The sequence below is a fragment of the Carlito syrichta genome, unplaced genomic scaffold, assembly GCF_000164805.1.
Source record: "Carlito syrichta isolate Samal-C Ts95f unplaced genomic scaffold, Tarsius_syrichta-2.0.1 Scaffold316020, whole genome shotgun sequence".
Classification (NCBI taxonomy): Eukaryota; Metazoa; Chordata; class Mammalia; order Primates; family Tarsiidae; genus Carlito; species Carlito syrichta.
The window spans coordinates 117,087-132,796 of NW_007260116.1; the positions used below are offsets into that span (position 1 = coordinate 117,087).

Below are 15,710 nucleotides of genomic sequence, written 5' to 3' on the forward strand. Positions count from 1 at the left end.
GGGACCAAGCGCTTAATTCACAGACACTGACACCAAAAGTACAAGTTATAAAAAGGAGAGGTTTATTAGCCAAGAGCCAGCAGGCGATCACTTGCCTGCTAGACATGCAAGTCCCACAGCAAGGGCCCCCATTTGCTGTAGGGTCTTGCTTAAATGGGGCAAAATCACATTGGGACTTTCCAAGTGGGCTAAACTGCAACACCCTGGAGGCCTAGATACTTTTCAAGGAATGCTAGCGGGGTTTACAGAAGCGAAAAAAAAGCTGTTAAACAGTTTAACCTAGCCAGCAGGTGCTGTTGCCAGTTTCCAGGAAGGGAACTTTTAACTGTGCAAAGGCTGAGGATTAGGGTTAGGGTTAGGGTTAGGGTTACTGGGGATGACTCAAGTGATCTGTTTTGGAGCCAAATGCTTCTGTGGGTTTGTCAAATGATGCTATAACTCACTGGCACTGTTCATCAAGAATAGTGTGGCGTCAGGCAGTGAACTGTGTAGTTTTGAGATTACTGACTGGATCTAAAACAAAAAACAAACAAAAAAGAAAAGTATGGGGGGGTGCGGGGTTGGCAGTAGCAAGATTCTGCTGGGGAAGGGAGGGACATACTGTTGCAGGAAAACAGAGGCCATGACACTGAGGCTATCTTAGGAAGTAGCAGTTTATTAGTGCCGGCCTGACTCAGCAGGCTAATGCTCCAAGGCTGAGCAACCAGGAGAAAGAGGAGAGGGGTTTTATACATTAGTTTAGATAAGGGAGGGGATCAGGTTGTATGGCTATACATTTTTCTTTGTAATTTACAAGGTGGTATTTAGCAAAACCAGATTTTCAAAGAACAAATTGTCTCCAGGGTATACGTAACAAGCGGGGGTTGTAAAGGATAACTTCACAAAGAGAGGATGTGTGGGTAAGGTTGTGAATTGGTTACTATCTTGTACTTCCAGGAAAGTGCCTTGTGGCTATTTGGTTTTCTCAAGCCTCATGTCTATCAGGTTTGGAGCCTGCAAGTTGATCTTTAAAAGGAATAATTTTAACTGTTTTTAGCCCCTCTCTGCCACAATACCTTATCAAGGGTACCTGCATAATGAACATTTGTATACTTAACCCTGAATTGTACTCTGAAAGGTAGTACCTATGGAAACCTAAAAGAAACAGCTTATTCTTAGTTTAGTCTTTTTGTCTCAGCATAGCCATTAGAAAGCTTTCAGACATTCTACTTAAGGCTAAGAGGCAGCCTATCCCACTCCCTCTGCAAATCTCCCTCAGATATAAGACCAGGACAGCCCAACCTTTCAATTCATGGTTTAGCATAAAAATCTCTAGTAAACTTTTAGGTTCCTTGTCAAGGAGGAGGGTCAAAGATCACCCTTGGCTGGCCAAAGCCATAAAGGTGATAATATGACCACCTTTGGTCAAGGAGTTTGTGAATTGCAAATGTCTAACAAGTCTCTTGCAGGAAAAAACCCCTCGGAGCCCAAACCCCAAGTTAACCTAATCAGCCCTTTGTGACCTATGTGACACAGACAGACCACACCATGGCAGCAATCATGAGACTAACCCACCTATCTGCATGAGGTCCATCACCTGACGCCAGTATCTGCGCTTACCTGCCCCTTCGTGATGACATGAAGCAGACCACCACCCGATCACCTTACTGATCTTCTCCCATCAAGGGGAATGGTTAAAAGGACTCAACCACAAGTAGCCATTTGCCATATTGCCTTGCTTGACTCTGGTGTGGCCATGTGCTTAAACTATGGCTGTAGTCATGCTTCCTGGCTTTGGCCCCCTCCCCCAACTTGGAGAGGTGAATCTTCTCTCTCCCTTCTCTTTCTCTACTTTACTTTTAAATAAACTATATTTTAAAATCTAACTTCTGTGTAGTTCTTTACAACTTTCATGTGGCATCTGATCGCACCCCAGATGGCCACATGTGGGAAGTGATTTTCTTTTTTTTTTTTTTTGAGTAGGAGTCAATGTGGCCCAGGCTGGAATGCAGTGGCAGGCTCACAGCCAACTCAGCGTCATCCTGCTGGGTTCCTGTGATCCTTCCGCCTCAGCCTTCCAAGTAGCTGGAACTACAGGTGATCTCTTTTTAAATAAATCTTTTCTTTCTTCATCTCTTTGTGTTACAAATCTTTGTGTTATGTTACTCGGATCTCTGGTTACTAGCAGTGCTGTGCCCCCTCCAGACCCTCCATACCTAACATACTCATCCTTAAGATAAAAATTTTTTTTTAAAAAGAAAAAAAAGTATATCTTACTTGAAAGTGAGACAATCTCCAAATACATACCACCTGTTTTCCAATCCTCTTCCAAGTTCTCTCTCAGTGAAAGTTTGGTTAGGAAGACTAGTTCTCATAAAACAGCATTGTGAAATGTTTTGGTAAAGGCAGAGCCCATGAAGGATATGATGGTTTTGGATTTCTCACCATCTGACCTATTGTGGAAGTGCCACCTAAAAAATTACCCAATAATTAAGTTCAGGTACCCAGAAACCTCACTGATTTTTTTTTTTTTTTAAAGATGTGGGGTACAATTCAGAATTAGGTATACAAGTGATCATTGTACAGGTAAGGTTGGGCCTCCCTTTGTTCCCCACTTTACCTGATTTGAGGTCAGGTTCCCATACTAATGCTGTATTCCCCCCTCCCACCATTCCCCTGGCAGTTTCCCATTACTGCCAATCCCTTTCTTACAGTATGATAGTAAACATTCAGGGTTCACCTATGAGTGAGAACATGTGGTACACAGTTATTTGTTTATATGATAGATTGCTGAGTATTATAGACTAAATCTATCCAAGTTGCTGTGCAGTCTGTTTGTCCTTCTTTTGGCTAATATACCACTGTGTATATGAACCACATTTTAAAAATCTAGTCCAGTTTCAGTGGGCAGCATGGTTGGTTCCATGTTTTTGCTATTGTGAAGAGTGCTGCAAGAAACATGAATATGCAGTTATCTTTTTTTGTAGAATGTTCTGAGTTCCTCCAGGTATATTCCCAGTAAGGGGTCACATGGAAGGTCAATTTCTATAACTGATTTCTTACAAGGAAATAAAACCAAAGGAAACTGGGTGGTTCCCAAAGAAAAAAGTGCACTCTAACCATTTCCTGGGTTAATTGTAGCTAGGTTTTGAACTCATACCAAAGAGTCATTAAGGATGTAAACAGCAATATTAAAAAGAGGTCTTATAGGTTACACAGTTAAAGTAGCCAAAAGTCAGAGGACAGCAGGTAGGTAAAATAATAGAAAACAGAGGATGGTTTATGTCTCTTCAGTTTAATGAATATATGAATACAAAATCAACTCCTGGAGTTTCACTGCTGTGTTGTTACCTGATAGGGTCCCTCCTGTTAGGGTTCTGAAATAGTTCTTTATTGAAGACAAAAACTCTGGAGGCGTTTTTTTGGTTTGTTTGTTTGGGAACAACAAAAAGTGGAGATAGCAGAGACAAAATATTTGTGGGTAACTTATTACTGAAAATTTTCAAAAGTGAACCATTTCATAACAACAATGATACTGACAGGAAATTTTGGATAGTTCTGTAGCATGCAAAACATAGTAAAGGCATCTTAAAAGTTTTGGGCAGCTGAGCATGGTGGCTTAAGTCAGTAATCCCAGATCTTTGGGAGACGGAGGTGAGAGGATTGCCTTAACCCTTGGGTTTGAGACCAGGCTCGGCAATGTGGTGAGACCTTGTCTCTACAATAAAAATATTAGCCAGGCATGGTAGCGCATGCCTGTAGTTCCAGCTACTTGGAAGGCTGAGGCAGAAGGATCGCCGGAGCCCAGCAGGCCAAGGCTGCAGTGGCCGTGAGCATGCCACTGCACTCCAGTCTGGGGGACAGAGTGAGACTCTGACTCAAAAATAAAAATAAAAGGGGGCAAAATATCTATAATACCTAAGCATGTTTTCATATGAAATGAATTTTATATCTGATTTATTGATGGATAAGCATTTTTTTAGAGAAATAAATTGTGAGGTAAAACATATAATTATCCAGACTTAATATATATAACATACCAAGAATATCACAAATATATATTAAAAAAATGTCAAGAACATACGAAGACTATCAAGTAAAGAAATTCAGTATGTCTGGAGTAGGTCATAAGCATCTATATTTTAACAAAACTTCAAATTAAGTCTGATGTGCATCTCCAATTGAAAAGCACTGGCCTAGAAGGTATGAGATTCACATTACAGAAAAAAGATTATGTCCAAGCCGGGCTCAGTGGCCACCACAACCACGATCTACAGGGCTCAGAAAATTCTTCAGTCTCAGCCTTCCAAGTAGCTGGAACTACAGGCACGTGCCACCATGCCCAGCTAGTTTTTTGATTTATTATAGAGATGGTCTTATCAAATTGCCCAGGCTGGTCTCAAACCCCTGGCCTCAGGCAATCCTCTCACCTCCCCCTCTCAAAGTGCTGGGATTACAGGCAAGAGCCATGGCACCTCAGCCTTCCAAGTAGTTGGAACTACAGGCATGCACCACCACGCCTGGCTAATTTTTTGATTAGTTGTAGAGATGAGGTCTCGCCAAGTTGCCCAGGCTAGTATTGAACCTGTGGGCTCAGGCAATCTTCTCACCTCAGCCTCCCAAAGTGCTGGGATTACTGGCATGAGCCACTGCACTCAGCCAGGAACTGTTTTAGTAAAATTTAAAATCTTTGTGTCTTAGGCCAGTTACAAAAAAAAAAATGGCAGGGCTCAGTGGCTCATGCCTATAATCCCAGCACTTTGGGAGGCTGAGGTGAGAGGACTGCCAACAATACCATAAGAAAATATCATTATAATGAGGGGAACAAAACTTAGAAAGACTAAATTTGAGATTTGACTTCTGGTTATAGCCTTGCCCACAGTCCCTGCGGACATTAAGGCTTCTCCCCTAGGTGTGTCCTCTGGTGGGTAAGTACTTCTGATTTTAACCTAAAGCCTCACCCACAGACCCAGCAGACAAAAGCCTTCTTCCCTAAGTGTGATGTCTGGTGTTTGAGGAGATTTGACTTCTGGCTAAAGCCTTGTCCATACTCATTCCAAACATAGGGCTTTCACCTTGAGTACATCCTCTGATGTCTCATGGGATTTGAATTCTGGTTGAAGCCTCACCCACACTCACTGCAAAAATAAGGCTTCTTCCCTGAATGTGTTTTCTGGTGGATAATAAAGTGTGATTTCCTGCTAAAGCCTAGTCGCTGCAGACAAAAGGCTTCTCCCCTGAATGTAATCTCTGGTGTTTGATGAGATGTGAATTATAGCTAAAGCCTTGCCCACATTCCCTGCAGACATAAGGTTTCTCCTCTGAGTATGATCTCTGGTATCTGATAAGTTGTGAGTTCTGGCCAAAGCCTTGCCCACAGTCACTACAGATAAAAAGCTTCTCCCCTGAGTGAAACCTAAGGTATTTGATGAGATTTGAATTATGGCCAAAGCCTCGCCTACATTTCCTGCAGACATAAGGCTTCTCCCCAGAGTGTAACCTCTGGTGTCTGATGAGAAGTGACTTCCACCTAAAGCCTCGCCCACACTTGCTGCAAACATAGGGCTTCTCCCCTGAGTGAGTCCACTGATGATGATTAACGATGAACTTCTTTCTAAAGCTCTTCCCACACTCCTTGCACAGATAAGGCATCTCTTCTGAATGTACTCTCTGGTGTCTGTTGAGGATGGACTTTTGGTTAAAGTGTCGCCCACAATCACTGCAAACATAGGGCTTCTCTCCTAGGAAGGTCCTGGAGTTTCTAATGAAGTTTGATTCTGAGTTAGAGTTTGGCTCACATTCTCTACAGTTGATCGCTCCAAATCTCGAGACTTCTAATTCCTTCATTCCTTTGTCTGATTGCACAGGTTTTACCCTTTGGGCTGAGTGGGGCTCTATTTCTACCATCATGTTGCCTTCTTTAGGACTTGCTGACTGTGGTTGGAGTGGGATGAGAAACACGCATGATGTCTCCCTCTCCTCTGTCCTTGAAGACCAGGGGTTAGAGCCACCTTCCGTCTGCATTTTCACTCCAGCAGTTCTGATCAGAATACTGATGCCCTGAGCTGGAATTCCTCAGATGGGAGTGATTTTCTGCACATAAGCCCCGGAAAATCTGAAGTGTGTGTTGGCTGAGGAATTGCTGACAGGAGGAGACCAGTAGGCAGGAAGAACAAGGGTGGATTTCTGACTTTGGGTTCTGCTGAAGAAAGAAAGTTTTCAGTTAGAGAAACCATCAGTGGAGCTGCTGGTCTGTTCTGCCTCGTCTTAGGACAGAGAGTTTCCTAATGCCATGACTGTCATTGGCAATACAATTTGCTTTTTACAATAATTCCTTTACATTCCATTTTTATGTATCACATTTCCTATTGCAATGCAGAAAAATCACCCCGAAAACATCTGTATGTCAGACTAGGAACCATACAGAGCAGAGCAGCTTCAATCATAGATAACATTTTCCTTCTTTTTTAAATCATCTAAGCCATATACACTTACATGGATATAAACTGTCCACAACTATTTGCTCTGCTTGGAGATAATGGTCTCTATGACATGTGGGAATCGTCATCACTTTTCTTAGTATAAAAACAGACTGGCTGGACACAATGGCTCAAGTCTGTAATCCTAGCACTTTGGCAGGCCAAGGCAACAGTACTGCCAGAGTCCAGGGGCTCGAGACCAGCCTGGGCAACTTGATGAGACCTCGTCTCTATAATAAATCAAAAAATTAAGTGGGTATGGTGGTGCGTACCTGTAGTTCCAGCTACTTGGAAGGCTGAGGTGGAAGGATAGCCTGAGCCTAGCAGGTTGAGGTTGCGGTGGCCATGAGCATGCCACTGCACTCCAGCCTAGGTGACAGAATAAGATGATTCCCAACTCAAAAAAACAAACAAAAAAACTGGACTTGACAATAAATGTCCCTCAGCCTGGAGGGCTTCCTAACACAGGAGAAATATATATGAAATACTGGTTAAAGAGAGTGTTGAATATGAAATAAATGTTAATTTCAGGATGTCCAGACTTATTGGACAATTTTTTTTTTTTTTTTTTGAGTCAGAGTCTTACTCTGTCACACAGGCTGGAGTGCAGTGCCATGCTCACAGCCACTGCAGCCTTGACCTGCTGGGCTTAGGTGATCCTTCTGCCACAGTCTTCCAAGTAACTGGAACTACAGGCATGTGCCACCACGTCTGGCTAATTTTTTTGATTTATTGTAGAGATGAGGTCTCACCAAGTTGCCTAGGCTGGTCTCGAACTCATGGGCTCAGGCAATCCTCTCATCTTGGTCTCCTAAAGTGCTGGGAATATAGGCGTGAACCACTGCGCCTGGTTGAACAATTTCTAAATACTAGGTACTCTACTAAGTATTGTGGATTCAAAAGTGAACAAGAAAGATATGGTCCATGATTTTAGAATTCTGGTACCAAGCCAATCCAAAACTTGCCCTTCTTTCTGTTTTTCTTATAACAAAACTAGATTTTGTTTTTGTTTTTTGAGTCTGAGTCTCAATCTGTCACCCAGGCTGAAATGCAGTGGCCCACCCACAGGTACTTCAACCTTGACCTGCTGGACTCAGGCAATCCTTCCACCTCAGTCTTCCAAGTAGCTGGAAATTCAGGTGCAAGTCACTATACTAATGTTTTGATTTACTGTAGAGATGAAGTCTCACCAAGTTGCACAGGCTCGTCTTGAACCCCTGGGTCAAGCAATCCTCTCACCAGCGCCTCCCATAGTGCTAGGATTACAGGCATGAGCCACCATGCCCGCCACTAGATGGTGTATTCCATCACAGTTGGATCTAGTCAATTGATACTGACAAACAACCATGTACTTGGCCCCAAAACCCTGTGGCATCTCACTGAAGGCTCCTGCCTGACTAATTAACAGTGGAATCTTTATAATCAACTGTGTCGGTGCCTGTGTCTATCCAGAGTGCTCGCTTTCAAACCTTTACAATAAACACCACATGAAACCATAAAATAATAGTTAAAACCTGTCATGTTTTTCCCTTTACCAAACTACACGTACCAGTACATTTTTCACTGGTGTGTCTTCTTGTCTATAAAGTAAATGAACTGTGAGTCCTTTGATCTTTTGACCCTTGGTAATCTTTGCTGTAGTTTTTGATGATGTGTTTTCCCTTTGGTTGCTCTGGCAAGGCACTCAACAGTTATAGAACTGCTGGACTGCCATAGGAACACAACAGTGCTTGGACCAAGCCCTGTGTGCCCAGAGTTGCTTGTCTGACAGCCTTGCCATGGGCCAGTCTCTCAGCAGCCATCAGGTTCTGGCTGCTCTGCCTGAGCACTCTCGGAGTATATTTTGTTTACTCGGATTCTCAAAGCACCCATGACACATAACTTGTTTCTATTTCTGACAGTCATCTCCTATAAAAATTTGTGGTAATTCTAAAGCTGGGCACAATGGCTCATATCTATAATCCCAGCACTCTGGGAGGCTGAGAGGGGAGGACTGCTTGAACCCAGGAGTTCAAGACCAGCCTGGGCAACAAATTGAGAACTCATCTCTACAAAAAGGTTTATATAGACATAGGAAAAATAGCTGGAGGTAGTCCCAGCTACTCAGGAGGCTGAGACAGGAAGATCACTTGAGGCCAGGAGTTCCAGGCTGTGGTGAGCCATGATCATGCCACTGCACTCAAGCCTGAATGACAGAGTGAGACCCTATCTGAAAAATAAAAAATAAACATAAAAATAAATTAATATAAAAAATTTTTTAAAGACTTTGTGGTAATTCTAGAATTGTGTGACCTGAATTTTAAGTCTTGATTTTTTGACTGTGACTTGCTGCTGTCCCTCTGGCTTATTCAGAAGCATCCCAGATCATTCAGACCAGTCTGCTATACCCTATATCACTGAGTATTTCATTAGGAGAAGACATCCTATTTGTGTCTACTCTGTGTTAAACACAGGAACCACAAGCTCATTACAGTTAACACCCTGGTAAAGGAACTTCATGTATACTCATTATAATTCTAATCTCTCTGTCTTACTAATAAAGTATCATCATTTCACTAAAGATACTTTAGATTCACAGAGACCATATTGAGAAACTTTGCTTATATCACACCCCTTTGCCACATAATTCAGTACTTATTTCTAAAGAAAAACTATATAGTTGAGAAACTTGGCTCTCAACATCATCAATATTATTTATTCATTTGCTTTATCTTAAAATACGAGGAATGTAGATTTAGAATAGCTGACCCACGATCCTAATAAAAAATATATAAACTGCAGCTTGAGGCCAGGTGTGATGGCTCATGACTGTAATACCAGTACTTTGGGAAGCCGAGGCAGGAGAATTGCTTGAACCCAGGAGTTCCAGATTAGTCTGAGAAACAGTGTGACCTCATTTGCATATAAACTTAAAAAATCAGTCACATGTGGTAGTACACACCTATAGCCCGAGTTTCTTGGGATTCTGAGGTGAGAGGATCAAGTGATCCGCAAAGTGAAGGTTGCAGTGAGCCAGAATCACAACCACTACACTACACTCCAGCAAGGGTGACAGGAAGTCCCATTTTAAAAAAACAAATGGAAAAAAAATATGCCAGGTCCAGTGGCTCATGTCTATAATCCCAGCACTTTGGGAGGCCGAGGTGAGGGGACTGCCCGAGTCCATGGGTTTGAGACCAGCCTGGGCAACGTGGTGAGACCTCATCTCTACAATAAATTAAAAAATTAGCTGGGTGTGGTGGTACATGCTTGTAGTTCCAGCTACTTGGAAGGCTGAGGTGGAAGGATGGCCTGAGTTTGGCAGGTCAAGGCTGCGGTGGCCATGAGCATGCCAATGCACTCCAGCCTGGACGTCAGTGAGACTCTAACTCAAAAAAATAAAAATAAAATATACTTCAAGATTTATATGAAATTTTTCAATAAAGGAGTTGGCCAATTTTTTGTAAATTTGAGGCTTTATATCACATGCTCTATATCACAACCATTGAACTCAGCCATTGTAGAAGAAAAGTAGCCATAAACAATACATTACACGAAAGAGTATGGTCATGTTCCAAAAATCTTTTTTTATAAAAATAGACAGCAAGGCCATACTTTGCCAACCCCTGTCTTACTATGGAAATGTGATCAAAACTCTCTATTCAAAAGTTAACTGGGGTTTTCCCCTGTTCCCTGAGGTCACATTATTTTGAAACAGGTCGGTTTGTTTCTCCTTGTATTCCATTTTAGGGATTTTCCCTCTTTGTTGAGGTCATTCTTTTCTTTGAGTATTTAAAACTCAAGTATGTTTCAAAAGTAAAATACTACTCAGAAATTCACAAGTAACCAATCTCATTAGTTTCTGGTTTATTCATCTTGAGTTACCTTGTGCAAGAAAAAAAAAAGAAACATATATGTAAATTCTAATTTCTCCTAATTTTTCACTTTTTAAAATATTATGTAGACCAGGCGTGGTGACTCAAGCCTGTAATCCCAGCACTTTGGGAGGCCGAGGTGAGAGAACTGCCTGAGTTCAGGGGTTCAAGACCAGCCTGGACAATTTGGCAAGACCTTGTCTCTACAATAAATCAAAAAATAAGCTGTGATCTCATATGCCTGTAGTTCCAGTTACTTGGAAGGCTGAGGAGAAGGATCAGCTGAGTCCAGTAGGTTGAGGCTGCAGTGGCATGAGCGTGCCACAGTACTACAGCCTGGGAAACAGAGTAAGATTCTAACTCAAAAAAATAAATAAATAAATAAATAAACAAATAAATAAAATATGCTTTGCAACTAGCTATTTTCACTACAATTTGCTCCATTATCAGTTCAGAGGTATCTTCCTCAAACTAAGGATATGGGTTGACATAAAGAATGGTATAATGGACACTGGAGACTCAGAAGGTAGGGAATGGAAAAACAAAAGCATTACCTGTTGTGACAACATACACAGGGAGAGGTGGTGAGTACTCTTAAGGCCATACCAAAAACTACTTGTATCCACCAAAGGTATTTCAATTAAAAAACAAAAACTTTAGGGCTGGGCATGGTGGCTCACACCTATAATCCCAGCTCTTTGGGAGGCCAGGGTGAGAGGACTGCCTGAGCCCACAGGTTCGAAACCAGCCAGGGCAAATTGGAGACCTTGTCTCTACAATAAATCAAAAAATTAGTCAGATGTGGTAGTACGTGGCTGTAGTTCCAGCTACTTGGAAAGCTGATATGGAAGGACCGCCTGAGCCCAGCAGGCCAAGGCTGCGGTGGCTGTGAGTAGTGTGCCACTGCACTCCAGCCTGGGTGATAGAGTGAGACAACAACAATAACAACAACAAAAAAACACTTTTTTTTTGAGTTGGAGTCTCACTCTGTCACCCAGGCTGGAGTGCAGTGGCACACTACTGCCACTGCAGCCTTGACCTGCTGGGCTTGGCTGGGCTCAAGCAATCCTTCCACCTCAGCCTTCCAAGTAGCTGGAACTACAGGTGCGTGCTACCACACCCGGCTAGTTTTTTTGACTTATTGTAGATATGAAGTCTCACCAAGTTGCCCAAGTGGTTCTTGAACCCGCAGACTCAGGCAATCCACTCACCTCAGTCTCCCAAGGTGCAGGATTACAGGCTGAGCTGAGCCCAGATTAAAAAAAAACAAAAAAACACTTTAAAAGAAAATAATTTGGCAAAAAAAGGGAGACAGGAAGAATGATTAAGTAATATAGTAATAACTTAAATCTTGATGATTCATGCTCCTCCTAGACCCCAGTGAGATTCACAATCCTATTTCTTTTTGAGTCAAGTCATTCTGTTACCCAGGCTAGAGTGCAGTGGCATGTTCACGGTCACCTCAGCCTCAGCCTGCTGGGTTCAGGCAATCCTTCCACTTCAGTCTTCCAAGTAGCTGTCACTACAGGAATGTGCCACCATACCTGGCTCATTTTTCTTGATTTATTGTAGAGACAAGGTCTCACCAAGTTGCCCAGGCTGGTCTTAAACTCCTTTGCTCAGGCAATGCTCTCACCTAGCCTCTCAAAGTGCTGGTATTATAGGTGTGAGCCACCGTGCCTGGACCCTTCTTTCTTTTATTATATTCAAGTTAAGCTTCCCTCTTGCAATAAATTTATTTTGATCAAATATTTGCTATTTCTCCCCATAGTGCCCATCTATAAAGGATTATCTTTCTTGCCACAATGACATCAATTTGGCTGTGGGATTTGCTTTGGCCAGTGAAGGTTAGTGGGAAGTTAGTGCACTTTCAAACAAGTTTTTTTTTTTTCTTTTCTTTTCTTTTTTTTTTTTTTTTGAGTTGGAGTCTCACTCTGTCGCCCAGACTGGAGTGCAGTGGCCGCTCCCGGCCACCGCAACCTCAACCTGCTGGGCTCCAGCGATCCTTCCGCCTCAGCCTTCTGAGTAGCTGGAACTACAGGTGCGTGCTACCACGCCCAGTTAATTTTTTATTTTATTGTAGAGATGAGGTCTCGCCTGCCCAGGCGGGTCTTGAACCCGCGGGCTCAGGCAATCCACTTACCTCAGCCTCCCAAAGGCGCAGGATTACAGGCTGAGCCACCGAGCCCGGCTCAAACAAGTTTTAAGAGTCACAATATGGTTCCATCATTGCCCTTTTTTCCTATACCTTGAGAATCTGATGACCCAGATAGAGGCTGTTCTTTTTGCTTGGATCCCAGAATCAATACATTTGAGCCACTCCTAAACTGCAGGCAAGAGGTAATATAGCTGGGCACGGTGGCTCACGACTATAATTCCAGTACTTTGGGAAGCGAGGTGAAAGGATTGCTTGAGGCCAGGGGATTGAGACCAGCCTGGGCAACTTGGTGAGACCTTGTCTCTACAACAACAACAACAAAAATTAGCCAGGCGTGGTGGCATGTGCCTGTGGTTGCAGTTACTTGGAAGGCTGAGGCTGGAAGGATCGCCTGATCCCAGCTGGTTGAGGCAGTGATGGCCAAGAGTGTGTCACTGCACTCCAGCCTGGGTGACAAGGAGATTCTGAAAAAAAAAAAAAAAAAAAAAAAGAAGTAACATAAGTGAGTAATAAATATTTGTGACCGCAAGCCACTGAAGTACTGGGGTTCTTTGTTAACACAGTATTACTTAGGCTAGACTTACTAAAGTATCTTCCGGGTGAAGGCTTTAAATAACTCAACCATTTATTTCCGAAAGTGTCCTTGAAGAAGAGACATTACACCACTAAATATGTGAAGAAAAAGAACAAAGACTAATTTTAAGGAAAAATACTATGCTCTCAATTTTTCTAACTTTGAGAGTAAACTTGTGATGTTTTGTAGTCAAATAGAAATATCAAGATAAAGCACAGGTGAGATAGTGATAGAAAATGGATTCATTACAGTATGTGATGAGGAAAGTCATCAGAGTTCACAAATTGGTAAAGGGTGTGAATACAAAGAGAAAGAACATGAAACACAAATTCCAAAGGACATCTGCAATCCAATGAAAGGAAAAAAGCCCAAAGGAGAGACACAACAGGCTGGAGCACCACAGAATATTAGGGTGTCGGGCAAAACAAAGGAAACAATTTTAGGAATGCAATTGGGATCCACACTTTCAAAGTCAAGATTAATTTGAACCAGGTTATTTAAATGTTTTCCTCTGAACCACTTAAATGTATTAACAGTGGGAGAGAGAATAACATGACCAGAAAAAAATAAAAAACAACTTCTAATTAAACTGACTAGCTAAGAATAAATGAAAACACTAGAAACATTAACAAAGAATAATAAATCATTTTTTTAAAAAAAAGATAACACACACAGAACTAGAGTGAAATGGATGAATCTACACTGAAATAGACGAAGCAAATCAGAAGAGGCTAGTTCAAACCAGAAGGAATCGGAAAAACACATCAAAGAAGATGAAAATTAAACAAAGGAAATCTGATTAATTACTATCAAGGAAACAGCCATGTCATTTGAAGGAAACTCCTGCCTAAAACTGCTTTGTGTCTCCAAAATGGGATTCATCTCTACATGCTTTATCCAGAAATATAAGAATAGCTAGATCGGTACTATCCTGTATAGTAGCCTCCATCCACGTGTTTACTGAACACTTGAAATGTGGGTAGTCTGAACTAAGATGTCCTCTAAGTGTAAAATGCACACCAGATTTTGAAGATTTAGTACACAAAATTAGTAAACTATTGAATTTATCGTATTTTATATTAATTACATAATAAAATGATATTTTGGCATATTAGGTTAAATAAAATACATTATTTACTAAGATTGATTTCACCTGTTTAGTTATATTTTTTAATGTGTTTACTAGGAAATTTAAAATTCTCTATGTGGTTCACATTATATGTCTACTAACTGGACAGCATGGATCTAGAACAAGTGGAATGCCAAAGCCCACAAGCTAAATCTAGCCTGTCAACTGTTTTTAAATAGCCTACAAAGTAAGAATGTTTTTAAAACATTTTTTAAGGTTAGAAAAAAGTCAACAGAGCAGTAATATTTCATGATACATACACATTAAATGAAATTCAAATTTCAGTTATGAATAAAATGAAGTTTTATTGAAACATAGCCATGATCATCCATTCCCATATTGTTTATGATGCTTTTGCACTACAACGGCAAAGCTGAGTTGTTACAGAGACTATATCACCTACAAAACTTTGAAGAATTACTGTTTGGTCCTTTACAAAGGAGTCATCTTACAACCGATAGCATTTATCACCTGAGATTTAAGGAATCATTATAAATTTCATTATAAATTTCAAGCCAAATGAAAAAAAATAGAGTCTATAAAACTCAAAGCCACAAAAAGTTTGATGTTTCCTGTTAACTTCTGTTGGGGAAGGCATCTCTCACTACTCTCCTCCTTGTATAATGTGCCCCAGCCTCACTAACCCCCAGCAAATTCTTATACCGGGCAAGCACATCCCTTCCTTAAGGTCTTCACATCAATGATTCCCTCCACCTGAAATGCTCTTACTCTAGATACCTAGAGTTCTAACTTCCTCACCATGTTATGTCTTTGATCAAGTTTCTCCCTTGTTGATTTCAAATGCCCAATTATAAAATTCAGCCAGAAAGCAGTGGACAGCATCTTTCATTCTTTCTTTCTTTTTTGTTTTTTGAGTTGGAGTCCCATTCTGTTGCCCAGACTGTAGTGCAGTGGCATGCTTCGGGCCACCGCAGCCTCGACCCACTGGGCTCCTGATCCTCCTGCCTCAGCCTTCCAAGTAGCCCGAACTACAGGTGCACGCTATCACGCCTGGCTAATTTTTTATTTATTGTAGAGACGAGGTCTCACCAAGTTGCCAGGGTGGGTCTCAAACCTGCCAGCTCAGGCAATCGCCTTGGCCTCCCAAAGTGCTGGGATTACAGGCTGACCCACCAAGCCTGGCCTCTTTCTGTTAATACATCTATTTATCGCTGGGTATTGTGGCTCACGCCTGTAATCCCAGCACTTTGGGAGGCTGAGGTGAGAGCACTTTGGGAGGCCTTAGGGAGCACTTGGGAGGCCTGAGCCCACGGGTTCGAGACCAATCTAGGCAACTTGGCAAAACCTCATTTCTACAATAAATAAAAAAATTGGCATGGTGGCGTGTGCCCGTAGTTCTAGCTACTTGGAAGGCTGAGGTGGAAGGATCACCGGAGCCCCGTCGGTAGAGGCTACAGTGGTGTGCTACTGCACCTCAGCCTGGGCAACAAAGTGAGAATCCAACACACACACATACAAAAAAGCCGGGCTCGGTGGCTCAGCCTGTAATCACGCGCCTTTGGGAGGCTGAGGTGAG

At 42.0% G+C, this 15,710-nt stretch overlaps 1 protein-coding gene across 4 annotated transcripts in view; it reads right to left on the bottom strand.

The window, feature by feature from the left end:
• Nucleotides 1-4,774: 4,774 nt before the first annotated feature.
• Nucleotides 4,775-15,710, bottom strand: part of LOC103276278 (zinc finger protein 343-like) — a 39,857-nt gene continuing 28,921 nt past the window's right edge. For 2 of the 4 annotated variants that reach the window (XM_021706792.1, XM_021706791.1), the window contains one exon: nucleotides 4,775-6,178. In XM_021706792.1, the coding sequence (XP_021562467.1) occupies nucleotides 5,188-6,003 (816 nt within the window). In that variant the 5' untranslated portion in view covers nucleotides 6,004-6,178 and the 3' untranslated portion in view covers nucleotides 4,775-5,187. Of the gene's footprint in view, nucleotides 6,182-15,710 lie in introns of all 4 variants that reach the window. The other 2 variants (XM_021706793.1, XM_021706790.1) reach the window with 1 other exon arrangement.